This window comes from Xenopus laevis, chromosome 5S (assembly GCF_017654675.1).
Source record: "Xenopus laevis strain J_2021 chromosome 5S, Xenopus_laevis_v10.1, whole genome shotgun sequence".
In the NCBI taxonomy this organism is placed as follows: domain Eukaryota; kingdom Metazoa; phylum Chordata; class Amphibia; order Anura; family Pipidae; genus Xenopus; species Xenopus laevis.
This window is the reverse complement of record NC_054380.1, coordinates 11,167,600-11,194,609: the sequence shown is the minus strand read 5'-3', so window position 1 is coordinate 11,194,609 and position 27,010 is coordinate 11,167,600. Positions and strand designations below refer to the sequence as shown.

General features: G+C 41.1%; 1 protein-coding gene across 3 annotated transcripts in view; it reads left to right on the top strand.

Moving 5' to 3' along the window:
* The window catches only part of galnt14.S (polypeptide N-acetylgalactosaminyltransferase 14 S homeolog), a 210,525-nt gene that overhangs the window by 161,490 nt on the left and 22,025 nt on the right, over positions 1-27,010 (top strand). For 2 of the 3 annotated variants that reach the window (XM_018264923.2, XM_018264921.2), the window contains exons 4-7: positions 9,095-9,162; positions 15,214-15,279; positions 21,997-22,121; positions 23,122-23,209. In XM_018264923.2, the coding sequence (XP_018120412.1) occupies positions 9,095-9,162; positions 15,214-15,279; positions 21,997-22,121; positions 23,122-23,209 (347 nt within the window). The remainder of the gene's footprint in view (positions 1-9,094; positions 9,163-15,213; positions 15,280-21,996; positions 22,122-23,121; positions 23,210-27,010) is intronic. The other variant, XM_018264922.2, reaches the window with a different exon arrangement.

Here is a 27,010-nt window from a genome sequence, read left to right as displayed (position 1 = left end):
ACTCGGCAGGTCTGAGTTGGAGTGGTTTTTTATTCTGACTTTTAACAACATCGGGGGTTTTTTTTCTACAAAACATTGGTGTTTTTCCCCTTTAAAATTCCGATCAGAAAAAAAAAATCGCATTTAAATAATTAATTATTATTTTAAATAATTATTTTAGTTTAGTTAAACATTAAAAGCATAAAGTTCTCCTTTAAAGTGGCCGGCTGGGGAAACTAACCATACAGTGGAACCCGCAAAATGTATTTAGACTGGACAGAGGTATCGGAAAGTGGTCAATAAATGACAAATCAGTAGGTTTATCTGCCTATTATTGGGCATTAGTGATGGGCGAATCTGTCCTGCTTCACCGAAAAATGGTGAAAAAATTTGCGAAACTGCGAAAAATTCACAAAACGCATTGAAGTCAATGGGCATCGAAATAATTTTGACGAGCGACAATTTTTATAATGTTTTTTATAATATTTTTATAAGCGCGACTATTTGGTCCAAATGCATTAAAGTCAATGGGCTTTCAAATAAATTTGCCGTGCGACAATTTTGACGCGCAACAATTTTTGTTTGCTAAGACTGATTATTTGCCGGTGAATTTTCAACTCAGTTTTGCGAAAACATTCGCGGGCGGCAAAATGTGGAAATTCGCCATCACTAGTTGGGAGGTATGTGAGTGGGAGCTTCCCATTCCCTTAGACAGGACTGTATGAGGGTATAGCTAATGTGCTTGTTCCTTCTCTGTATAATTGTTTTTTTACATGCAGTGTACATCGGAGCTGCCATATTGTTTCCCTTAGACAGTACAGTATGAGGATTCACCATGTAGAACCCAAAACACTATTCCCATTTGCCACAAGCCATAGTGGGTGTGTGAGGTTTGCGCAGCAGGAATGCTGGGATACTGAGTACATGGTATTTATTAGGGATGCACCGAATCCAGGATTCGGCATTTTTCAGCAGGATTCGGATTCGGCCGAATCCTTCTGTCCGGCCGAACCGAATCCTAATTTGCATATGCGGAAAGAGAAATCGTGTGACTTTTTGTCACAAAACAAGGAAGCAAAGAATGTTTTCCCCTTCCCACCCCTAATTTGCAAATGCGGATTCGGTTCGGTATTCGGCCGAATCCTTCGTGAAGGATTTGGGGGTTCAGCCGAATCCAAAATAGTGGATTTGGTGCATCCCTAGTATTTATACAGATGCATCTTAACTTAATCTGACATATATTTATGTATCCCCCTAGCACCATCCATTAGGCATTTCTCCATTAACCTAATGTAACGGCGCATGTTGTGTTCTCGCATATTATATTTGCCCGTAAATAACCGAGACAATTAACTGCTCGGCGGAAGATGCACTCGCAGTCCATGAGAGTAATTGTGTCTGAGCTCGGCAGGGGAGGACGCACTTACTTAGCGATGAATGGAACACCATGCCGCCCTCCTTGCCATTATTTAACTCTCAGGGATGGATTCTAACATTCTAACAACCAGCGCTTTGAATAATGATATTCCTGTTTGTGAGCAATAAAGGTGCACTGCCTCCCACCATCTGCTATAAACGTATTTAACATCATCGTTCATTTATAAAGTGCTGGTATGTTACACAGTGCATCACTTTTGGGAAGTCCCAGACGAGAATACATGTAGGGGATCCATTATCTGGAAACCAGTTATCCAGAAAGCTCCGAATTATGGAAGGACTGTCCCCCATAGACTCAATTTTATCCAAACAATCCACATTTTTATTTCTCTGTAATAATAAAACAGTAGCTTGTACTTGGAGAAAATTAAGATATTATTAATACTTATGGGAAGCAGAACCAGCCTGTTGGGTTTATTTAATGTTTACATTATTTTCTGGTAGACTTAAGTTATGAATATCCAAATTATGGAAAGATCCATTATCCCAAAAACCCCAGGTCCCGAGCATTCTGGATAACAAGTGCCATACCTGTACTATGGCTAATACTTACCCTTTTATTCACCTTTAAAGGGATACTACCATGGGAAAACATGTTTTTTTCCAAAAGCATCAGTTAATAGTGCTGCTCCAGCAGAATTCTGCACTGAAATCCAAAATCTCAAAAGAGCAAACAGATTTTTTTTATATTCAATTTTGAAATCTGACATGGGGCTAGACATATTGTCAATTTCCCAGCTGCCCCAAGTCATGTGACTTGTTCTCTGATAAACTTCAATCACTCTTTACTGCTGTACTGCAAGTTGGAGTGATATCACCCCCTCCCTTTTTCCCCCAGCAGCCAAACAAAAGAACAATGGGAAGGTAACCAGATAGCAGCTCCCTAACACAAGATAACAGCTGCCTGGTAGATCTAAGAACAACACTCAATAGTAAAAACCCATGTCCCACTGAGACACATTCAGTTACATTGAGAAGGAAAAACAGCAGCCTGCCAGAAAGCATTTCTCTCCTAAAGTGCAGGCACAAGTCACATGACCAGGGGCAGCTGGGAAATTGACAAAATGTCTAGCCCCATGTCAGATTTCAAAATTGAATATAAAAAAATCTGTTTGCTCTTTTGAGAAATGGATTTCAGTGCAGAATTCTGCTGGAGTAGCACTATTAACTGATGCGTTTTGGGAAAAAACATGTTTTCCAATGACAAGATCCCTTTAAATTAACTTCTAGTATGACATAGAGAGTGATATGCTGAGAAAATTTGCAATTAGTTTTCATTTTTGAGTTTTTGAACTTTTTATTCAGCAGCTCTCCAGTTTGCAATTTAAAGGACCGGTAACATCAAAACATATATTTAAAAGAATTTGTTAGTATACATCGAAAAAAATACACCAAGACAAATTAAACTTTAAAATCGCAAAGTCTTTATTAAGAAATAAGTTACTGAAACTCCGCTTGCGCTCCTCTTCAGAAAGCGATCGAGCGATCCATCATGCGGCGCTCGATTTCTTCTCCCTGCCTTCCTTATAGGAGATAGCCAAGGAGGAGAAATCGAATGCTGCATGATGGATCGTCGCCGTGTCGCCTTTTCTGAAGAGGAGCGCAAGCTGAGTTTCAGTAAGTTATTTCTTAAAACGATTGTTCACCTTTGAGTTAGCTTTTAGTATAATGTAGAGAGTAATATTCTGAGACAATTTGCAATTGGTTTTCATTATTTATTATTTGTTGTTTTTGAGTTATTTAGTAGCTCTCCGGTATGCAGTGTCAGCCATCTGGTTGCTAGTGTCCAAATTACCCTAGCAACCATGCATTGATTTGAATGAGAATATGGAATATTAATAGGGGAGGGTCGGAACAGAAAGATGAGTAATAAAAGTAGCACTAACAATAAATTTGTAGCTTCACAGAGCATTTGTTTGTAGATGGGGTCAGTGACCCCCTTTTGAAAGCTAGAAAGAGTCAGGAGAAGCAGGCAAATAATTCATAAACTATAAAAAATAAATAATGAAGACCAATTGAAAAGTTGCCATTCTATAACATACTAAAAGTTAACCTGAAGGTGAGCCACCCCTTTAATCAAGGCTTTGCGTTTTAAAGTTTAATTTTTCTCTGTATTTATTTTCTATGTATACTAACGAATTTTTTTAAAAAAATGTTGATGTTACTGGGCCTTTAGGATCCACGTTACCCTAGCAACCATGCATTGATTTAAATAAGAGACTGGAATATGAATAGGAGGGGCCTGGATAGAAAGATGAGCAATAAATAGCAGCAAAAAGAATATATTTGTAGCCTTACAGGCTTTAGATGGGGTCAGTGACCCTCATTTGAAAGATAGAAAAAGTCAGAAGAAGACTAATCATTTAAAAACTGTACAAAATAAAGGCCAAGTGAAATTAGAATTAGCTTTTCTATAACACACTAAAAATTAATTCGACACTGTCGGTCTGTTCAGTAAGGACATAACTGGTCTCGGCAGAAAAAGTCCAGCATGTGGCCATTGGGGACAAGTGAATGTATTAGCAGCAAGGCTGAGAAATATATATGGTACTAACAAGTATCATAGGGGCAAATTCACTAAAGGACGAAGCGCCTAATGCTAGCGTTAATTCGCTAGCGTATCGCATTTTCGTTAATTCGCCGATTCACTAACGGACGCTGGCGTAAATTCGCTAGTGTTACTTTGCACCCTTACGCCTGGTGAATTTGCGCAACGGATGTAACTACGCAAATTCACTGACGCGCGCATTTTTCTGAACGCTACCTTTTACGCCAGACTTCCTTCGCCACCTCAGACCAGGCGAAGTGCAATAGAGTAGATAGGGATTGCTTCAAAAAAAGCTGGCGTTTTTTCTTTTTTATGGGTGATAGGCTAAAAAATATCTAAATTTTTTTGGGGCTCCCCTCCTTCCCCCCTACATTTCCTAACTCATGGCAACTTAACTATACAGTGGGCACATGTGTAGGGCAAAATAAAAATTTTATTTGCTGTTTTGAAGGTTTCCCAGGCTTGTGTAGTGATGCTACATATACCTCCATTGTAACTTCAATTTGGCGCCGTATGCAAATTAAGCATCGCTAGCGTAACTTTGCTTTGCCTGGCGAATTAACGCTAGCACAACTTCGCAACCTTACGCTTCCCCTGAGCGCAACTTCGGATTTTAGTGAATTTGCGTAGCGCTGGCGAAAATACGCCTGGCCAAGTGGACGCTGGCACAACTACGAATCTTAGTGAATTTGCCCCACAGTGAGGTCTGCCTAATGTCCAGCACTGACCATAAGAGACCTATTCCTACCCACAGGGTATAGAGTTCTTCAATCATGGGTCAGTACTAGTATTAGAAAACATATTTAAATGAATCCGCACACACACAATCATTTGCAGTCGGGTCAATGGAGGGCCAGCTCCACCTGGTATGAGGTTGATCTACATGAATTTGAAGTTTCAGTATTAGCATAGGAAGGATGCATTTAGCATTTAGCCAGAGACTGGATTGTGATTGGCTAGCTGGATATCCAGGGAGCAATAGCACCACTAGAATTTTGGAGAAATGAAGTTAAGATTATTTTCCATCTATAGAATGTTTAGTACTAGTGTCGCCACCTCAAACCCTTTAGAGCTTGATGCACAATAATTAAAAAAGGCTCATGATGCACAAAAAAATGAAAGACCTATTAGCAAGTCATTTAAAGGAGAACAAAAGCCTAAAAGTGAACACGGTTAAAAATGCTGTATTTTATATTCTGTACTTAATGTACCAGCCTAGAAGTTCAACAGTCAGGCTTTTAAAGTTGCCCCCAGCAGCTCCCCATCTTGGATCTTGTTAGGCATCTTTTGTGTGTCAGTGGCTCTGCACATGCTCAGTGTACTCTGAGCGAAGCTTAGGGAGCAAATGCTTAGTGATCCCCAACCAGTAGCTTGTGAGTAACATGTTTCTCTCCATCCCCTTGGATGTTGCTCTCAGTGGCCTCAAAGCAGGAGCTTATTTTTGAATTCCAAGCTTAAAAAGCAAGTTTTAATTGCTTAAAAACGAAGTATAGTGCCAAGTAGAGCTGCCAGTCCACATAGAGGCTAAATAGCCAATCATAGCCCTTATTTGGCACCCCAAGGGACTTTTTCATGCTTGTCTTGCTCCCTAACTCTTTTTACATTTGAATGTGGCTCACAGGTAAAAAAGGCTGGGGATCCCTGACTTATTGGATGGTCCTATCATTGAATACATGCCGTAGACTTTCTCTTCCAGTTGAATTTTCTTCCCTCGTCACCATGACCCAGAATGACGTGCGGCCCAATGACTTTTTCACAATTATTTGATATCTGGATTGTTGGATTCTTTGAACTTTCCAAGCAGTACCATTATCTTAAAAAGGTTGATAATTTGGAGGGGGGGGGGACGTATATTTAATTCCAAACATAATAGGTCTCCTTATCTGAAATGATTGTGCATTAGGATTTTCGTACATTGCAATTATATACAACCTGCCGTTCGGCTTATCAGCGCAACGATAAGAATAGAAAGTCATTACCATTGTGTGCCGCTGCTATTCAGATCCTCTCTTGCTATTGTTGGCACAATTAATATTAAACTTCTGCAACATTATCTTTAGGCATCTTTATTATTGGTTGTGAAAAGTAGGAGCTCATTTAAAGGGATAACATCATCAACATAAAACCTGTCTCCTTGTACTGAAAAACTTGTACAGAAAACTGTTTATTATTGTGCAAAGTCATTTGGGGGAAAGTCATATGCTTTATGCAAAAGTGATAGGTGCATAATAAGGGGGACGGTATTTTCTGATGCACCGTGACCGTGTCCACTTCTTTTAAGGCAAGACATATAATCAGGATCAGTTACCTTTTATCCAGTCATTTTACTGGAGCTTTTTCAGGGCCCAAATAGGAGTTTGCTGTTGGGCCCAGTAATGGTAGATGTTCCACTGGTGGAGATGTGTGGGTATTATATACACCTGCCCCTCTGCTTAGGGGGGTTGGAAGAGTCCGAATAGATCTTTACAGTTGTTTTCATATTGGAAGAAGAAGGATTCAAGCACAAGCTTCAGAGTTACACAGATAATGATATACCAAGGGAGTCTCCATCCTCAATAGGGCTGTGCCTAAATTGTCACTCAAAGAGCCACCCCCTTAAATATAATAACACACATTAAGAAAGGGCAATAAAAGCCAAATATATTTGTGCAGTTAAAATAAATTGTTTAATGCCTGTGACGCTTTGGGAATTTTAAATGCAATTTTGGTGGCTTTTATGTGTTTGTTTTATTGTGTGAAGAACAGTTACTATTATTCTCCTCCTGGTGCAGATTTCCAGAATGTTATAGAGGAGGCTGGTCTATTTTAGATTAAATCTGTCCACTTTAGGGACCTTCCAGGTGGCTCTCTGGATTTCCAGCTCCTGGGCTGCTCTCTTTCCTGTTGTCAGGTGGGGTGGGGGTTGCAGGGAAGTCTGGGAAGGGGTTGCTGCTTAAAGGACCAGTAACATAATTTAAAAATTTTTTTTTCTTTTTTAAGAAATAACTTACCGATTCTCCGCTTGTGCTCCTCTTCAGAAACAGCGACCGGGTGCACGATTGGCGCTCGATTTCTCCTCCCTGCCTTCTGTAGGAGATAGCCAGGGAAGAGAAATTGAGAGCCGCACGATGGATCGTCGCCCTGTCGCCGTTTCTGAAGAGGAGCGCAATCGGAGAATCGGTAAGTTATTTCTTAATAAAGTGCAAAAAAAAAAATAGCATTGGCAATAAAGAGTGTTGATATGCCCCAGTTGGTACATGGGTAGGCATATCAGCCAAAATCCCTAATTTACTCAAGCCACACTCCAGCATAAGCAGCTCCACTCACAGAACTACAAATTCAGGCCTATATATTCATTATTACACAAATCATACTTTTTTCATACTGTCCCTCTTCGTGTTGGACATTTCTTAATTTGGGGACCTGAAAAAGGTTACCCAAGGTAAGGGGGGGGGGGGTTTGGACAGACCGTGGCTGAGGGTTTGAATGTGACTGGGCATGGTCAGGGTATAGAAGGAACAAAAAGCAAAATATCCAGTCCCTTTTGTTAGTAAGCAGCGTTATCGCAGAATTAGTAATGGTTCAACCCCTTTGAAAGCTCATGTAGCTTACCTCTGTATCGTGAAGGACCAGTGTAGGCAGGCTGGAGCCCATATGATGGGTAGCACCATGCCCTGTGGGGTCTCCTTGAGAGTAATAACTGTTTAAAGCTGGATAGGTGTTAGGCTAAGGCAAGTTCAGTTTACAGGCTATAAGGCAGGGCAGACAGAAGGCAAGCCAAACCTTAGATAACAGACGACTAGTGAATGCGACAGGAAAACAGGTACAGATAGGAACTCAGGAACATGACATTTACAGAAGTCGGAAAGTAGGAACAGGTAGTAATGAGAATAGCATGAGAAGAAGGCAGGATCTAATGTGAAGCTTAAGGTCAAGCAATAGAAACAGCAAAGTGCTGGCTTATAAAGGTTCTTGGATGAAAGTTTATAGGCAGATGGACTAAATCAGGTTATAGGTGGATGCAAAGAAGTCATAAAAGGCTGTCAGGACTATTACTTAGGCTGAGCCTATAGATCCTTACCGATAGTAGGTAGTATTCTCTATGCTAGCAGTTTCCTAGCTTTATATTTAATCAGTAGGCATGTGCTAGTTTTGCACAGTTCACTTCCTCACATTTATTAAAATGGTGCAACTTTGCACATAGATAGATCAAACAACAATGTTGGGTTTAAGACTTAATAACCAAAGTACATGTCAGGGCTGAGACCTAGGGCAGTGATCCCCAACCAGTAGCTCGTGAGCAACAAGTTGCTCTCCAATCCCTTGGATGTTACTCCCAGTGGCCTCAAAGCAGCTGCTTATTTTTAAATTCCAGGCTTGGAGGCAAGTTTTAGTTGAATAAAAATCAGGTGCACTGCCAAACCGAGCCTCAATGTAGGTTGACAATCCACATAGGGGCTACCAAATAGCCAATCACAGCACTTATTTGGCACCCCAGGAACATTTTTCATGCTAGTGTTGCTCCCGGTCTCCTTTTATTTCTGAATGTTGCTCACTGGTTAAAAAGCTAGGGGGATCCCCGATCTATAATAACCCAGACTGCAGTAGGAAATCAGAGACTTTGTTGCTTTGTTGTTGCTGGCTCCAGAGCAAGATAACACAGGACTTACATGCAAGAGACAAAAATGTAAGTGGCAGCGACAAACTTTATTTAGATGTAACATATGCCTTACTTGGTTTCTAAACTATAGTGGACATTCAATCCGTTATGTTTTCTGCCCTGCAGTTCCCCATAATGAATACAGTGCTGAATGTGTTTAGCAGTGCTGTATTCACCAGGAGTGGGCTGATGAAGCGCACAGGCTTTCCTGACTGCATTTGCTGTTGTTCGTACTTCTTTTCTGTACGTTTTATATTATCTATATTGTGTCACAGATTGCTTAATTAAACTGATCGTGAGCTGCCCCTGGTGTAACTGTATATATGTCTTGTGCCTTTTTTTTACACTGTACATTTTCTGCATTTACTAAACTGCGGCCTGCTGCTCCCTCTGCCATCCAGATAATGAGCGTGCATTCTAATCCTGTCCCTTTTCCTTCCTCCAATAAGTCATACTAATGTATTCTTCCGTATCTGTTTGTGTTGTTGCAGTGTACTAAACCGAACACCTATGCACCTTATCCGTGAAATCCTACTAGTCGACGACTTCAGTGATAACTGTAAGTTACACCCTTTGTAAAGACGTTTTCCATCCCCAAATCTGTTTTGTTTTTTTCGCATAATGAAAGGGCCCTTAGATTCCGTACGCTAATGCCAGACGGGACTGATTCTCAGCCTGCAGATATACCAATCCCCAGTGTTTCGCTCTTCAACTTGCACCGGATCTTTATTCTGGCATGCAGACCACTGCAATGCTCCTGCTATAAGTTCAGTGTGAATGAGCATTAAGGGGTACAAATTTACATCCCCGAAACAAAATAAACCCCATTGGGTGCTTCTGCTTCTCTCTACGGCATACCTCCCAACTGTCCCTTTTTTGGAGGGACAGTCCCTCTTTTGACAGCTCAACCCACAGTCCCTCATTTGTACTGAAAAAGTCCCTATTTTCTCTGCACTGAACAGCAAGAAAAAGAAACAAAGTTTCTAACTTAATTGGCTTTTAGCAGAGAGCCCAGAACAGCTAACGAGTGCAAATAAGATACTTTGTAACAATTTTGAGACACAAAAACACAGTTTAGATAAGGAGAAATATTTTCAAACTTTCATAACCTGCCAAATTTTGTAAAACAAACATGGTAATTAGGGGGTGTGGCCACCAAAAGGGGTGTGGTCAAAAAAATTGTTGCGCTACGTGCAGAAAAAAAAAATTTGTCCCTCTTTTTACTTCCAAAATGTTGGGAGGTATGCTACGGTGCTCCCCAAATTTTACCCTAAATGCCTATTGGGCTGCCCCCACCCTAATCAAAGCTCTGGGTCCCTCTAAGGGAAACAGTTTGGGAGCCAGAACGTTTCATCTATTTATATGATAAATTCATTCTCTTTTATAAATACACTAACTGCATTGTGGAAATGACATGCAAACCAATTATACAGTTATTATGGCTTTTGTCTTCCTGCTGGAATGCTGAATAGAATATAACGATGAGGAGGAAACAACATATTTAAAATGAACGTCTGATTGCTTTGAAATTAGGGCTGTCAGTTTATAGCCAGTGAGAAGAAATAACATAAAGCAACATATTTATAGGGGGGACCTTAACAGGGGAATGTAATAAAAGTCGCAAAGAGCAAAACAATTCACACCAATAAGACTAAAAATCCACATCTCGCAGTGTAATATTGTTCCTTAAACTGTTATTGCATTGCGAATTTTAATTGCGCATTGCGAATTTTAATTGCGCACTCATAAGAAGTGCTTGAAGGTGTCGTAATCTTTTGGAGCAAACATAACGACTTTTTCAGTAAGAAGTTTTATTACATTGACTACGAATTGGCGCAAACTATAAAATTCACAAACGGTCTTCCACTGTCGGAAGTGGTCGCTAAACAGTTTCCGGGCTCGCAAAAGCTACATTAAATTCGCACAAAGCAAAATTTGTTCGCGCAAAGGCATAACTTTTCGCATTGCGAATAGTTTTTCCGTTAGCGATTTTTATTACATTCCCCTGTAAGCCTTTTATTCCTAACACTGAGCAATTAATATTCAGCGGAATCCAAAAATTAGGGATTTGGAATTCTGTCCCCAAAAGATACAACATGGAGGCCCACTAACTTGGCATTAGGGATGCACCCTAATCGTTTCACGATTCGGGCAGGATTCTGCCGTTTTCAGCAGGTTTGGAGTCGGCCAAATCCTTCTGCCCAGCCGAACCGAATCCTAATTTACATATGCGAATTAGGGGCGGGGAGGGAAATTGCGTGACTTTTTGTCACAAAACAAGAAAGCAGAAAATGTTTTCCCGTTCCCACCCCTAATTTGCATATGCAAATTCAGATTTGGTTCGGTATTCAGCCGAATCTTTTGCGAAGGATTCGGGGGTTCGGCTGAATCCAAAATAGTGGATTCGGTGCATCCTACATGGCATAGAGAATTGTAGTTTTACCTTTTGTATAAATATACCCCAAAGAGGAGAGTGAGCAGGAGATCACACCTGTCTCTCGGGTTATTGGTGGGCACTGGTGATTGTACTGCTGAAAGCTAGAGGTGCCCAAAAAGTAGATCGGGATCTACCAGTAGACTTTTAGCTGATGATCAGTAGATCTCAAGACACTACCAAGTTACCAAGTTTTCATTCAGTTATTTAGTACGTTAAGGTTACATAAGAAAGAGTTGTTTGTTCAATATAGCAATCACAAAAATCAATATAATATTGATCCATGAAACAGAATGCTAACTGTTGTGTATTAATTTATGCGTATAGATCCGTATAGTGTGGGAAATATAGATTCCGCAATTTAGCACAGCCAGGTAAATGGTTGAAGCCGAGATTCCCAGAGATGAAACGATTTATTCAGATTATCCGGCCCAGAGACACAAATGATACAAAGGTCTTTCCCAATGTGCTCACAGGATATATTGTATAGGGAACAACCTCCAGAAATCTCTTCCTTGACTCTCCATCCACAAATTTTCACACATTCTCTTTGTCTAAAGTTGGCCATTGACGTGCAAAACGTATCCGACAAATGATCGGACGTCGCAATCTTCCGACCTGCCACTAACCATTCAGATTAAATAAAGTAGTAAAAGAACAAATCAGACGATGTTCTGGCTGTGACCGCAATCATATGAGAGTTATGTCCGACAAATAGTAGTGACATTGATATCGTAAAATAGGCAAAAAATGCAGAAAAATTATCATCAGTCGTTAATCTTCTAACGTGTCTGATCGATTAAACGACTGATCACCCTGGTACGAAAAATGTCGGGGACGATTCAATTCCCACGAATTTATCTTTGCGTGTATGGCCGGCTTAAGAACTAACTAAGTTATACATTTAAAATCTCATTGACCAAAATAGGGATGTGTTCTGATTGGTTAATAAAAATTAATCAAGTACAGGTATGGGACCTGTTATCCACAATGCTCAGGACTGGGAGTTTTCCAGATAAAGAATCTTTCTTTAATTTAGATCTTCTTACTTTGTCTACTAGAAAATCCAATTGAGCAGGGGCTGCATCAGTCTTGATTTTCTGCCATTGTTGCCCCGTGGGCTATTTGTGCCTGTATAAAGGAGAAACACGGGTTGTGAGAGATTAAAACGGAGCTCACCCTTCCTTGTGGCGTCTCGGAACTCTGATGAAGTGCCAATAGAGAGGGCACGAAACGCGTTAGTTCGCACCACTTACCCACTGCCTGTTATCACTTATGCAAATTTAATAAAGCCGCTTTTTCAAAGAACAAGTGTGGCGAGTCTTGATGTGGACGGGCCAGCGCTGAATAGCGATACACAGATTTTGCCCTATTTGTGCCTGTAAACTACCCCCCTACCCTTTAGATTGTAAGCTCTGCGAGGCAAGGACCTCTATCCTGTCTCCTTGACACTAAGCTCTAAGGGGTAGATTTACTAACCTGCGAAAATTCACCATTGACGGCTTCACACCCATCTCTACACTTTGCCAGGCAAAAATTAGACCAGACAACGCTAATTTACTTAAATGCAGAATTGCATTCGGGGGCACCAAGCGCTGGCGAATTTTCACTAGCGTTACTTTGGCAATTAAAGCGAAGATGTGCTAGCGTATAATTATGACTAGCGCAACTTCGTTAGAGGTGTTCGATCAGGGTAATTTGCATACAGCGGAAAATTTGCCGCAAATACATTACATTACACAAGTCCAGACAATAGAGTTGTTATAATGCCCTACACATGAGCCCACTGTATAATTAATGTTCCATATGTTAGAAAATGTATGAGGGAAACCGGGTACCCAAAGATTTTTAAGGACTTTTGCAGCCAATCACTCTGAAAAAAAGGAAAAGACGCCAGCGTTTTTTGGGACTTAGAAACTTTTTCCACTAAGAATATGATGTAAGTAACAGAAGATAAAGGAAGAGTGAAAATTCGCCTGGTGATAGAATGTGAATGAGCGCTAGCTTCTGTCTCTTTCGCTAGCGAAGTTACGCCTCCGTCCGTTAGTAAATCGACGCATTGCCTAAAAGCGTTAATGCTGGCGAATCGTTGCCAGCGTTAGTCACTTCTCCCTTTAGCGAATTTACCCCTAAATCTTAATTGTAACTGTACTTCATATTTGCTTTTATTGTATTTTGTATTTATTTGTATTCAATATTCTAATACCCCCCTGTTTGTTCTACTAAAGTTACTGTTCTGCTATACAGGGCTTCTCTTTCAAGGAGCGCTATATAAATAAATCATACATCTATACATGAGCAGATCTTCCCGTGCAAGCCCAACATAAGTCAAGATTTCTGACTATATATACTTGTACATGTATTATTTTTACTTAAATTGTTTATATCCATGAATGATTTGTTGTGTGGTTGACAAAGTAACTGCTCCAGATGAACCTTATTGTGCTGCACTCTTTAGACCAATAAGTACTTGGCATATACACTGTACATTAGGCATTAAATGTCAGTTAAATGCCCCCCCATTGCTCACCCCTGTAACATATATTTGTTATCTATCCACATCTAATGTACAGACTCACAACAGTCTATCCCTTAATTCATCTGCACTGACAACTGCACTTAATCTTGTTTCCTTGTCTGCTGTCCCTTCTATAATGTACCCAGGGGGTATAAGGATCTCGGCCTGCATAGTAAGTGCAGCAAATGATTTATGGGAGGGATATAATGGCCTTTTTTTCTGTGCCATCAATCATGCCTCAGTGTGTATGGAGCCGAGTCATGCTCTGCCAATAAATGACATATATGTACTGTACATATTATATTACGGATGCATGGGGGAAACGTCATTACAGAAAGAAGAATAAGAAAAAGAAGAAAGATAAGAATAAGAATTTTTCTATGGATTGTGCCATTTTGGGGGTTTAATTGCTCTCTCTGTTCTATTATTTATTTTACATTTTTAAGATATTGACGGTTTTGTTTAGCTACAAATGCACTGCAGCTCTCCTGAAGGTTCCCTGAGCCGACCTGGGAGCTGATTGGATATATAATGTATAGCGGCACAGATACATTCACTAACAGCACACTGGTACTATCTGGGCATGGTGAATATAATATCCCAATGGCTTTTCCTTATCTTCCAGTTCTACAGGGTTGTAAAACAATCATTAATTCTTTAGATAAGGCAAACTGGCCATATATGCCATAAAGAGCGATAAACCTATAGGATTATATGGAGGAAAAGAGATAAATATCCCTCATACAGCCAGATTTTTTTGTAAATTTAAGGTATGGAGATCCAAATAAAAAGACCCCTTATCTGGAAACCCGCAGGTCCCAAACATTCTGGATAAAAGCTTCCAAACCTGTATAATCCAATTTGCCAACCACCCACTGATGACTTTTGGCCACACCCTAGGGTTGCCACCTGTCCGGTTTTGACCCAGAGAACCCAGTTTTCAGAAGGGCTGCCCGGATCAATACAAGGAAAACCGAGCAGGATCCCCCTTGATTGATGTGACAATCTTCCAGTCGAGTTGCTTGGAGTTGGACCCCTTGCCTGGGTTCTGGAACCAGTATGACCAGTACATGAGTGATACGCAGAGTTCCCTGTATAACTCAGCCTGCAGCCTTGTGCCTTTATATGGTCACAGAACAACCCCTCAGTGACTTCTAATATCCTTATCATTTACAGTAGGGGGTACATTATCCCTTATAATACATGAGTGATAATCAGAGTTCCCTGTATAACTCAGCCTGCAGCCTTGTGCCTTTATATGGTCACAGAACAACCCCTCAGTGACTTCTAATATCCTTATCATTTACAGTAGGGGGTACATTATCCCTTATAATACATGAGTGATACTCAGAGTTCCCTGTATAACTCAGCCTGCAGCCTTGTGCCTTTATATAGTCACAGAACCCCTCAGTGACTTCTAATATCCTTATCATTTACAGTAGGGGGTACATTATCCCTTATAATACACGAGTGATACTCAGATCTGAGCCCAGTGTGACTTCACTGTAAAATATCATGTGCTGCCGCATCTCTATTCCACTGGATATATTAATATGAAACAATCAGCACTGCACTAAATACTTCCCCAGTTATATCCCCAGTCCCTTATTGCCCAGACAGTAACTATCTCTTCCTTAAATGTCTTTCTGTTTTGACAGTGGAGGACTGCCGGCTGCTGAGCAAGTTGCCCAAAGTGAGATGCCTGCGCAATGAGCAAAGAGAAGGTAGGGCCTTATCAGCCAAATATATCAGCAGTGAAGAAGAGAGTGTGATCTGATTAGTTCCCAGGGACTGTTCTGCTGGATGCCGATAAGATTCCAGACATTCTTATTTGCCAAAGGCCCAACTGGGAATAGATTTTAGCTTTTTTTTGGGGGGGGGGGCAAAAATAAAGTGCGGTTTTCTGGAAATGTAACAGTTTCTTTTTGTAGGGAAATATCGTTAAAGAGAAACTCCACCCCAAAACAGTATTTTGCCTAATGAAAAGATATGTCATTCTAAGCAGCTTCCGAATATCCGTTCATCCTTATTCTCACTAGTTACATGTAACTGTCACTGCTACTGTCCGTCTCTTTCTGCTCTCTGGCTTTTGGGTTACTGCAGCAGAAGTCACTTCTCCTGGTTGTTGCTGTTTTTAATAGCAATGACATTTACACATAACTGTTAGTGATGGGCGAATTTGCGCCGTTTCGCTTAGCCGGAAAATTTGCGAAACGTTGAAAAATTCGAGAAACGGCACCGGTGTCTCGTTTTTGACGCCGGCGGCCGTTTTTGATGCTGGCATCCATTTTTTTGATGCTGGCACCCGTTTTTTACACTGGTGTCTGGTTTTTTCGACACCCGCTATAAATTTTTTTGACGCCGGCAATTTTTTTTGGGGGAATTTTGCAGGCGTTTCACGAATTTATTCGCTGGCGGCGAATCGCGCAAATTTGATGCGAATTTGCGCATGCCGAATAAATTCGCCCATCACTAATAACTGTAAACCCAGTGTGAATGAGAAGTAAATGGATATTATGAAGTTGTTTAGAATTAAATTGAATACAGATTTGGGGCACAAATGAAGGACTTGGTGGAGACGACGTCCTCAGTGTCGGACTGGGACACCAGGGGCCCACCAAAAACCCTTAGACCAGGGGCCCACCCAAACACCTTTAGACCAGGGGCCCACTCTAAGTTTTATTTTCTTCCTTTCCTTAGTCAACCTCTATTCTCCTATTCTCTTTTCTTTCCATGCTATAACATATTTTTCCATCTATTTAGCCTCTTTATTCTCATAGAAAAAGGGAATGGCCATTAAATAAGCCAAATATTTAGAAGCAGGAGGGCCCACTGACACCTTGGCCCACCGGGAGTTTTCCTGGTATCCCAGTGGGCCAGTCTGACACTGGACGTCCTACTGTATCTCATGTTATTAGCTGGAGTGAAAACATTTAGCAAGGAAATAATCCCAGGAGCCGAGCGGCATTTTGTTTATACATCATAAATCCAGACCAGTTTGCTCCTTCATTTCATCTTCAGACTCATTAATTTCCACTACAGCAGTGATGGATCTGAGGCAATGAGCATTATTAGGCTAATGAGGAGCATGAATTGCTGCCACATTTACATTCAGTAATGGATGCATTTGCCATATTGCTTTATGAAAGGGAATCATTTACACACAGGAGCTTATTTCATAAGGAATGTGAAACACAAAGTACCATCGTTTTCACCCTCAGAGCACAATGCTTTGTATGGCATAGTTGGATATAGGGGGCATGGGTAGCATGTGAGTGAGTGGTATGGGGGTTGGTGTGATCACATTTTCATGTGTCTTTCACCCTGTAACAACCTGTTACTATAACCATGTAAAATACATCTTTTTTAGCTAAGGGGTACAGATACACTTAATGCATTTGCACGCATCCAGTTTCAGGACTGGGATCTGCATATTTTGGTGTTTAGAGTACTAACTTTATAGTTGAAGCTTCTATAGGGACATTGTGGTGTCGGGCCAAGTTTCGTACATAAAAGGGGAGCCTGGACTACTTCTACCATAAAAGAGTCTTTACATGGGTGTGAAATAGGGATCAAGGTCTGTTAGAATATTCTGCACCCCAAAAAAATATCCACATAATAATGTCAAAGACGTAATTAATGATGTAGGGTGAATAAGGGAAGATTGTATCATACTTACCTTGATCTTCCTTTCCTGGACAACTCCATGTCATACTAACCTTGGCATGGAGTTGTCCAGGAAAAGGGAAGATTGTATCATACTTACTGTGATCTTCCTTTATTGGATAACTCCATGTCAAGGTTAGTATGACATGGAGTTGTCCAGGAAAAAATGTTGCTTGGTGATGTTATTTTACCCTGTTTCTATCTTGCTTTTCACCAAAACACGTTCAGCTAAACTCCTGAGAATATGTCTTTTTACTGTATCTTTCCTTAATGTGCATATCTCGTCCTACTGTATTCATCTTGCCCTACAATCTCCATCTTGTCCTATTGTCCCCATCTTGATCTTGTGTTTTCATATTCTTCTTACTGTTACCTTGTTGTTCTACTTTCTCCATCTCGTCTAACTGTCTCCATCATGCTTTACTGTGTCCATCCTGCCCTATTGTCTTCATCCTTTCCTTCTTTCTCCACCTTCACCTACTGTCTTCATCTTGCCCTACTGTTACATCTTGTCCTATTGTCTCCATCTTGCTGTACTGTCATCATGTTACTGTCTGCATCTAATCCTACTTTCACCTTTTGTCCTGCTATCTTCATAGTGTCCTGGTGTCATCTTGTCCTGCTTTCACCTTGTTGTCCTACTCACTTCATCATGTCCCAGTGTCTCAATCTTGTCCTACAGTCACCTTGTTATGTTACTGTCTTCATCTTGTCTTACTGTTTCCATCTTGTCCTACTGTCTCCTTGTTGTCCTCTTGCCTCCATCTGGCTCTACAGTCATCGTGTTGACCTACTGTCTCCATCTTGACCTGCTGTCTTTATCTTTATCTTACTGTCTGCATCTTATCCTACTGCCACATTTTGACCTATTGTCTTCATCTTGCCCTAGTGTCATCTTGTCCTGCTGTCACCTTGTTTTCCTACTGTTTTCATCTTTTCCCTGTGTCTCAGTTTGTCCTACAGTCACTCTGATATGCTACTGTCTTCATTGTGTCCTACTGCCACCTTGTTGTCCTACAATGTCCAACTTGTTCTGATGTTACCATGTGTCTCTATTGTCTCTATCTTACCCTACTGTCTTCTTGTCCTACTCTCCATGTTACCGTGCTGTTGGCATATTATTATTATTTATTATTATTAACATGTATTTATATAGCGCCAACATATTGCGTAGCACTGTAAAGTAAATGTGATTATAAGACTACATCACATGAATTACATACATAGACTATATGGAGTAACAAACATCACAATCAATACAGGTACAAAAAGGTGAGGAAGGCCCTATGCATACAGTCTAAAGGGAAGGGAGTAATACACAAGGTGTGGGAGTGGGTAAGATCGAATTAAGTGGGTGAGAGATGTGGTACTGTATGTGGTGTTGCGTTTGGTAGTTAAGCAGAGTGAGGGTAGGCTTCTCGAAAGAAGTGCGTTTTCAGAGATTTCTTGAAAGCAGAAAGGTTGGGAGAAAGTCGGACAGACCGTGGGAGAGAGTTCCAGAGGAGGGGTGCAGCCCTTGCAAAGTCTTGAATGCGAGCATGTGAGGAGGTAATGAGAGAAGAGTTGAGTAGTAGGTCAGTAGAGGAGCGTAGTAAGCGAGTGGGTGAGTATATAGAGATGAGTTCAGAGATGTAGGGTGGGGCAGAGTTATGAAGTGCTTTGAAAGTCAGTGTCATTAATTTAAATTTGATTCTGAAAGGTAATGGAAGCCAGTGCAGAGATTGACAGAATGGCGAGGCAGAGGAGGAGCGGTTGCTGAGGTGTATGAGCCTCGCAGCAGTGTTCATTATGGACTGGAGAGGTGACAGTCTCTGGAGGGGGAGGCCAATTAAAAGAGAGTTACAGTTGTCTAGACGTGATATGACGAGAGAGTGAATAAGAATTTTGGCAGCGTCTTGGGTGATAAATGATCGTATTTTGGATATGTTCCTTAGGTGGAAGTGACATGATTTAATAAGTGACTGGATATGAGGAGTGAATGACAGGGCAGAATCTAGGATAACACCAAGGCACCGGGCCTGGGGAGAGGGGGTGATAGTGGAATTGTAAACTATGACGGGGATGCTACTGGTGTTAGTTGGAGGAAAGAGAACCGTTTCACTTTTAGAGTGGTTTAATTTAAGGTAGCGTTGCGGCATATTTTCCTCCTACTGTCCTACAAGTGCTGCTCTGATATTTTTGGACCCTAGTGAAGTTTGTCCTGTTCTCACCCACAGGGCACCACTGATAGAATATTAAACAACAGCTGATGCCTTTTCTGTGCTAAAATATCAGCAATGTGCCTATGTATCCATAACAGATTGCAGCAATAACCATTGTATAGTTACAGAATCTCCTCCTGGTGGATCTGTGTCTCAGGGACTGCACAGTGATATATTTTCATTAATCCCCCAATTGTATTGTTAGAATCATTTGCTAATATGGTAGGCTTTCAAACCAGCAGGCTAATGAGATTTTCTTCTGAATCTTTTGGGGAAAGCGCAACGCGAACAGATTGTTTTATTAATTGCTCTGATTTAATACAACTCAAATATCTTGCCTCGTGCCAAGTAAATCAATAGCAATACAGAGAAAGAAACAACCTGTTACTATAACCATGTAAAATACATCTTTTTTAGCTAAGGGGTACAGATACACTAAATGCATTTGCACTGGGATCTGCATATTTTGGTGTTTTGAGTACTAACTTTATAGTTGAAGCTTCTAAGCAGCTTTAACTTTGCCTTTTACATACTCCACAGGCCTGGATTTGTGGAGAGGCCACAAAGGCCCAGGCCTAGGGTGGCAGAAATTTAGGGGAGCGGCATGCTGCCCAACCACACCCGCATGGGTTTAGAAGCACTGGGGATTTGCAAGAGATACATCGGACTGTTTCCCCATGGTGCTGAAATGAAGTGCCTTGAGGCAGAGGTTGTTGCAATTGAAGTCACACACTCCCTTGGAAGTCCAGCCTTCAGTCAAGGCCCCCTTAGCTCATAACAAGTTTACAGTAATATGGGTTTCAAACATTCAAGCCCTAGTTCCAAGACTATCTAGGCCAGGGGTGTCCAAACTGCGGCCCGAGGGCCACATGCGGCCCAGGATGCATATGAATGCGGCCCAGTTTGAAACGCTTGGTTCCCGAGGAAATAGGAGGAGGGGGGGTTCTGCCCATTGCCCAGTTAGTAATAATAATATAATAATAAGTCTATTTAATATCCAGGTGTCCCATATTCCAGTGTATAGCTCCATCTGGTTATCCAACTGGCATTTTAGTTCTTTTCTGTATATTTCCTTTACTTTTACAAATCAAACGTGTTTTTGTGTATGTCATGTGTGGCCCCAGACAATTTAATCTTTTTCCAATGTGGCCCGGCGAGCCAAAAGTTTGGACACCCCTGATCTAGGCACTCACCCTAATTGGCCTTTAGACTGGGCTTTCGGGACTATCGAGGAGAGCAACTAGGCTTTCTCACCAAATTTCACCTTAACTGGCATTTATTTTGAGCCCATCCTACCAATGCTTCAGGCTCCCTTAAATCCTTATGGCCTTGTTTATCAAGCGCAAGGCAGGGTGAAAAGTGCCATTTTTGTGGTTCACACCCTGCCACATGGTTTGCAACGGTGCAGCTCCTTTATAAGAACATGGTGCTACCTGGCACATTTGGCAACACTGTATTCATAAGGGGCTGCTGGTGGGCAGCTTATGTGATCACCTTGTTTACAAGTAATATAAATATACAAGCTAGGGGAAGTCATCAGATACAGAGCGCAGACGAGTCTAGTATTTGCCACCTGTCTATGGCATCCATTCGACACCAATCCCACTGGTATAAGCTCAGGACCACTAGAGGTTGCAAAACTGCACCCCTTGAAAACCGTCTCTTGGACAATTGCAACAACTGTGGGATGCAACATGGAGCTCATTGAGAGCAAGGCGGCCGTGTACTTAAAGGAGAAGGAAAGCTATGGAGGGATTTTATTGCCAATAGATTGGCTGCAATAGTGCAAGCTAGAATGCTATATTTATTCTGTAGAATGTTTTACCATACCTGAGTAAAAAGCTCTAGAAACTCTCTGTTTGTTTAGGATAGGAGCTGCAGTATTAATGTGGTGTGACATCACTTCCTGCCTGAGTCTCTCCCTGCTCTGGGCTCAGATTACAGTAGAGAAGGGAGGGGGGCGGAAGAGGAGTAAACTGAGCATGCTCACGCCCAGGGCAATGAGGTTTAAGCTGAAGGCAGGAAGTCTGATACAGAAGCCCATGTGTACTCAATAGAAGGAAAGAAATGCAGTGTTTCTTTTGACAGGGGACTCAGAGCAGCATTACTTTGGGAGTTTACTGGTATATTTAGATGGACCTTTCTGATAAGGCTTACTTAGTTTTAACCTTTCCTTCTCCTTTAATACAAGCAGTATGTACAGGGTTCTTCTGCACTTTGTTGTCTGTTGGTTGCTCCCCAACTTAGACATCTAAATGACACACAAGTGAAGGGCATCTAAAGGGACACCTGAATGCAGTCTACCCTTTATGAATACAGAGCTACCAAGCACAGGAAGTGTCCTATTCATAGGATAGTGCTGCTCCATGCACCCATTTTGGAAGCACAAAGAACTTTGCTTTTGGACACATCCGACAGGACGGGGCAAAGTTCAAGATACATGACATTTTTCATGCACTTGTGGCCTTTTAAGCACAAAGCTGCTTTGTTTATCGCTGCATTATACCACTATAACGAGTAAGGTTTCAGCACCCATCATGATATTGTGTTAAACCCCTATCACATTTATTTAAGCAGGTCTGATCCGATCTCGGGTAAGGGGGGCTGATGTCGCTCAGGCTACAGTGCTCACATTCCTAGACAGTCACTGTGAAGTAAATAAGGACTGGCTCCCACCTCTGCTGCAGAGAATCAAGGAGGTAAGCATAATACAGCAAATATCTGACTATAATAAACATAAACCATCAATATCTCGTAAATGATATCCTTATAAACGGTGAGTTCTGATGTCATCAGTTATAAACGGTGAGTAGTGATGTCATTTTTGTCACATGACTCACTAAAACTTGTGTATTGTTGGAAAATATGAGGATATTAGAAGTCACCTTGGAGTTCCATGACCTGTATAAAAGCCTTCGGTCTCGTGTTTTTATACGGTCATGAAACTCCTCTGTGACTTCTAATATCCTTTTTTTTTTTACAATAGGGGGTACTTTATTCACTATATATTGTGTCTGTTGTATTGTATATATACCGGTATGGGATTCCTTATCCGGAATCCCATTATCCAGAAAGTTCCGAATTACGGAAAGATCCACTCTCATAGACTCCATTTTATCCAAATAATCCAAATGATTAAAAATGATTTCCCTTTTCTCTGTAATAATAAAACAGTAGCTTGTACTTGATCCCAACTAAGATATAATTAGTCCTTATTGGAAGCAAAACCAGCCTATTGGGGTTATTTAATGTTTACATGATTTTTTAGTAGACTTAAGGTGTGAAGATCTAAATTGCAGAAAGACCCATTATCCAGAAGACCCCAGGTCCCAAGCATTGTGGATAACAGGCCCCACACCTGTGATGTATATTGTGAGTGGCTCCCTAAGCTCAGTAAGTGACAGCAGCACAGAGCATGTGCAGTGAATCAGCAGAAAAGAAGATGTGGAGCTACTGGGGCATCTTTGGAGACACTGATATTTACTGCTAAAGGGCTGTGGTTGCTTTGGGCTGGTACAGAAGCACAACAAATTATGTACAACATTTCTAGCTACTTCTTTAGTTAAGCTTTAGTTCTCCTTTAATAAGAGATGTTACTTTCTTGATTACAGAATAAAACTAAGGAGCTGTTATACTATATTGTACCATAGAACTAACCCTTCTTTTCCCCCCTCTCTTTCTCTCTCTTTTGTTCCTAAGGATCCGACTCGTGTGGTCAGTCCAGTGATAGATATAATAAATTTGGACACATTCGCTTATATCGCAGCTTCTTCTGATCTGAGAGGGGGTGAGTTTAGCCAGTGATCAGTGGAGAATGTCCAAGTTCACTATAGAAAGTAATGTTTCTTTATCCTTCTGTTCTCTGGTTCTGACTCTTGAAACAATATAGCTGAAGTCAGTTCCCCTCCTGTTAATCAGCTAGCTTATATTTCATTGTATCAGCATTCAGAACCACAAGTGCAAAGAATATAAACCACCAGGCAGCTACTACTGCTTACAATTGCGATTAAAGGGAATATGAACCCTCCCAAATGAAAAAAAGGCATTCTAAGCATCTTCCCAATATACATTTATTAAAATTGTTCAGTACTATCGAATCTGTCGAAACTGCAGAAAATTTCGTGAAAAGGGTGAATGGAAAAAAAAGTTGCAGCAACTTTTTTTGTAGCAAAATATATTAGGATGTATGGGTGACTTTTTTTCTCACTTTCATTGCATTAAAGTCGTGAGGTTTTTTTTTTTAAAATCTGACCCAATTCGCTTTTGCTGAAAATTTGCAAACCGGTGGAAAAAAATGCATCGAAGTTTACGGACGACAACTTCTTTTGTGACCTGCGACAAATTATTTGTTGACATACGATAATTTTTTGGACACGCGACAATTTTTTTCACCCATTGGAGTTTCGCTCATCACTACTCCAAATGTATAAAGGTCAATGGGTGTTTTTTTTCATGTTTTGTTTAAAAACGGATTAAAGTGAACGGGAGTTTTTCCTCTGCAAATCTTTGGTGCGGTTTTGCGGAAAAATCCGTCAATGGCAAAATGCAGAATTTCACAGCAAATCCATTTGTGGCGATAAAATTCGCTCATCGTTATTCATTACTACAAAAGTTATGTGTAAATGTCATTGTTATTGAAAGCAGCTTGTCTTTACCTCTTCCCTAATCCTGGCTCTGACTATAGAAACTAGGGATGCACCGAATTCAGGATTCGGCCTGTTTCAGCAGAATTCGGATTAGGCATATGCAAATTAGGGGACGGGGAGGGAAATTGCGTGACTTTTTGTGACAAAACAAGGAAGTAAAAAAAGTTTTCCCCTTCCCACCCCTAATTTACATATGCAAATTAGGATTCGGTTCGGTATTCGGCCGAAACCTTTGGCAAAGGATTCGGGTGTTCGGTTGAATCCAAAATAGTGGCTTCGGTTCATCCCTAATAGAAACAATGATGCAAGTCATTTCTCCCCCAGCAAAGTCAGATATGTTAATCAGTTGCAAGTATTGGATCCGTTATCCGGAAACCCATTATCCAGAAAGCTCCGAATTACGGAAAGGCTGTCTCCCATTGACTCCATTTTATCCAAATACAGGTATGAGACCTGTTATCCAGAATGCTTGGGACCTGGGGTTTTCCGCATAATGGATCTTTCCGTAACTTGGATCATACCTAGTGATGGGTGAATTTATTCGCCTGGTGCTAATTCACAGTGAATTTCCGTGTTTCACTGCCTGCGAATAAATTCGTGAAATTGCCGCAAAAATTCGCCAAAGCTTTTTTGACGTCGGCGACAATTTCGACCCAGCGACAGTTTACTGCACAGCCATTGACTTTAATGCGATTGGATTTAATAGGCATGCATCAAATTGTCGACGGCGTTGATTTTCACGCCCACAAATAAGGATTAATCGTATTTTAGTTTGGATCAAGTACAAGCTACTGTTTTATTATTATAAATATATAATTATTAATTTTTTAAGGTGTGGATTATTTGATTATAATGGAGTCTATGGGAGACGGCCTTTCTGTAATTCAGAGCTTTCTGGATAACGGGTTTCCAGATAGTGAATCCCATACAATTTTTTTCTGTAATAATAAAACAGTAGCTTGTACTTGAATCCCAATAAAGATATAATTAATCCTTATTGGAAGCAAAACCAGCCTATTGGGTTTATTTAACGTTTACATGATTTTCTAGTAGACAAGGTATGAAGATCCATATTACAGTAAGATCTGTTATCCAGAAAACCCCAGGTCCCGGGCATTCTATATAACAGGTCCCATACCTGCACTGTATATTGTGAGTGGGTCCCTAAGCTCAGTAAGTGACAGCAGTACAGAGCATGTACAGTGAATCAGCAGAAAAGAAGATGGGGAGCTACTGGGGCATCCACCTGGGTGGAGAATAAAAATGGAGTTCCCCTTTAAGCTGATTGTAAAAAGGTGCATGCTGATGGGTTATTAAAGCAGCACATGCAGAATAAAGTCAAAAGCTAAAAAAAAATAAAATCCAATTTCTTCCTGTTCCGTCGCATTTCGCCGTTCCTCCATGTTTGATAATGACAGGCTTGGGCTGCACGCGGCTCATTAATTTCCGTGCAGATTATTTTCAGTTCAGGTTGTTTTCGAGAGAAGGATTTATTTCAGTCTGCTGGCTGTGCTTCCATTAACACTTAGCGCAATCCATGCACCTGCTTTTAGTGAGCGTCGCATTAAATGGAGTGAGTCTAAACACATTAAGGCGGCGGAAGGCAGAAATCTGTTGCTTTTAAGCAGCCGCCCCTCCTAAGTGCTGCAATTTGCTCAGGGACACTGGATGCCTTCGATATTTTATGTAATGGATTTTAGGCTGCATTTCTGATTAGGGTTGAGTTGCCGACGGGGATATATATATGTGGTTAAAAAAAATTCTGGAACCTTCCGGCAGGTGATAATTCCCTGTTAAGATCTATCAGCACGGCCATGATTGGACCATTTAGATAATACATTGGCGAGGGTCAGTGCGCTCAGCAGAAAATTAAAATGTTTAAAGGAATCCATCATGTGAATGTTAACCCTAATCCATTTATGTGAGTGCTAGAGCACACGTGTGTCCAGCAGAAATATTTCCTTAGCGCGACAGAAAAAGTTACCTTTAATCGTTTCTAATCTGGCGGAAGGAGGCAGCCATTTTGTCCTCTTCTTAACTCCCCCATTTGATTCTGCCTGCCAGCTCCCTGCTTTACCTTTCTTTTGTAGCTCAATTAATGGAGTGTTTCTAGGGGCAGTTTAAAGGTGAACAAAACCCTAAAAATGAATGTGGCTAAAAATGCCATATTTTATATACTAAACTGGACAAAATGACAAAACTGTGTAATATAAAGTATATATACTGTACATTACACATTTTTTGTCCATTTAAAAGTTGCTACAATTTTCAGCAAGGAATTGCTTTGACCTCAGCAAAGGTGCCTCTGAGATAGTGTAAATGGACATTATCCTGACACTTAACTGAAATGTGCTTGGGCACTCACAAAATGGAGGACTGGCCTTTTAAAGGTGTTTTGGCACCAAAAATTCAAATTCGGCACCTTTACGTGACATCACGACGCGAGCTTCATGCGCTCGGCGTTAAGTGCCAGCATAATTTTGGCCCTGGACCCGGAAGTGCGCGCCTGCACACAAGCAACAGGGAGAGACGCGCTGGGAGGTAAAGGATTTCGGCAATCTCCTGGCGCGTCTTACAAAAACAATATGGGCTCCCGGGGGGGGGGGTGTTTCTTATACGCGTACCGCATATACTCGAGTATAAGCCGTCCTGAGTATAAGCCGAGGTACCTAATTTTACCTCCAAAAACTGGGAAAGCTTATTGACTCGAGTATAAGCCGAGGGTGAGAAATGCAGCAGCTTCTGGTAAGTTTCAATCAAAAAATTGAGGGTTTCTGCTCCCATTGGAGGTGCCGGCATCTCGTTTTTGGATGCCGGCGACCATTCCTGGACACCGGCGAATATTCTTAGAGACTATTCTTGGACGCCGGCGACTATTCTTGGACGCCAGCAACTATTCTTAGGCGCCGGCGACCGTTTTTGTACTTGACCCGAGTATAAGC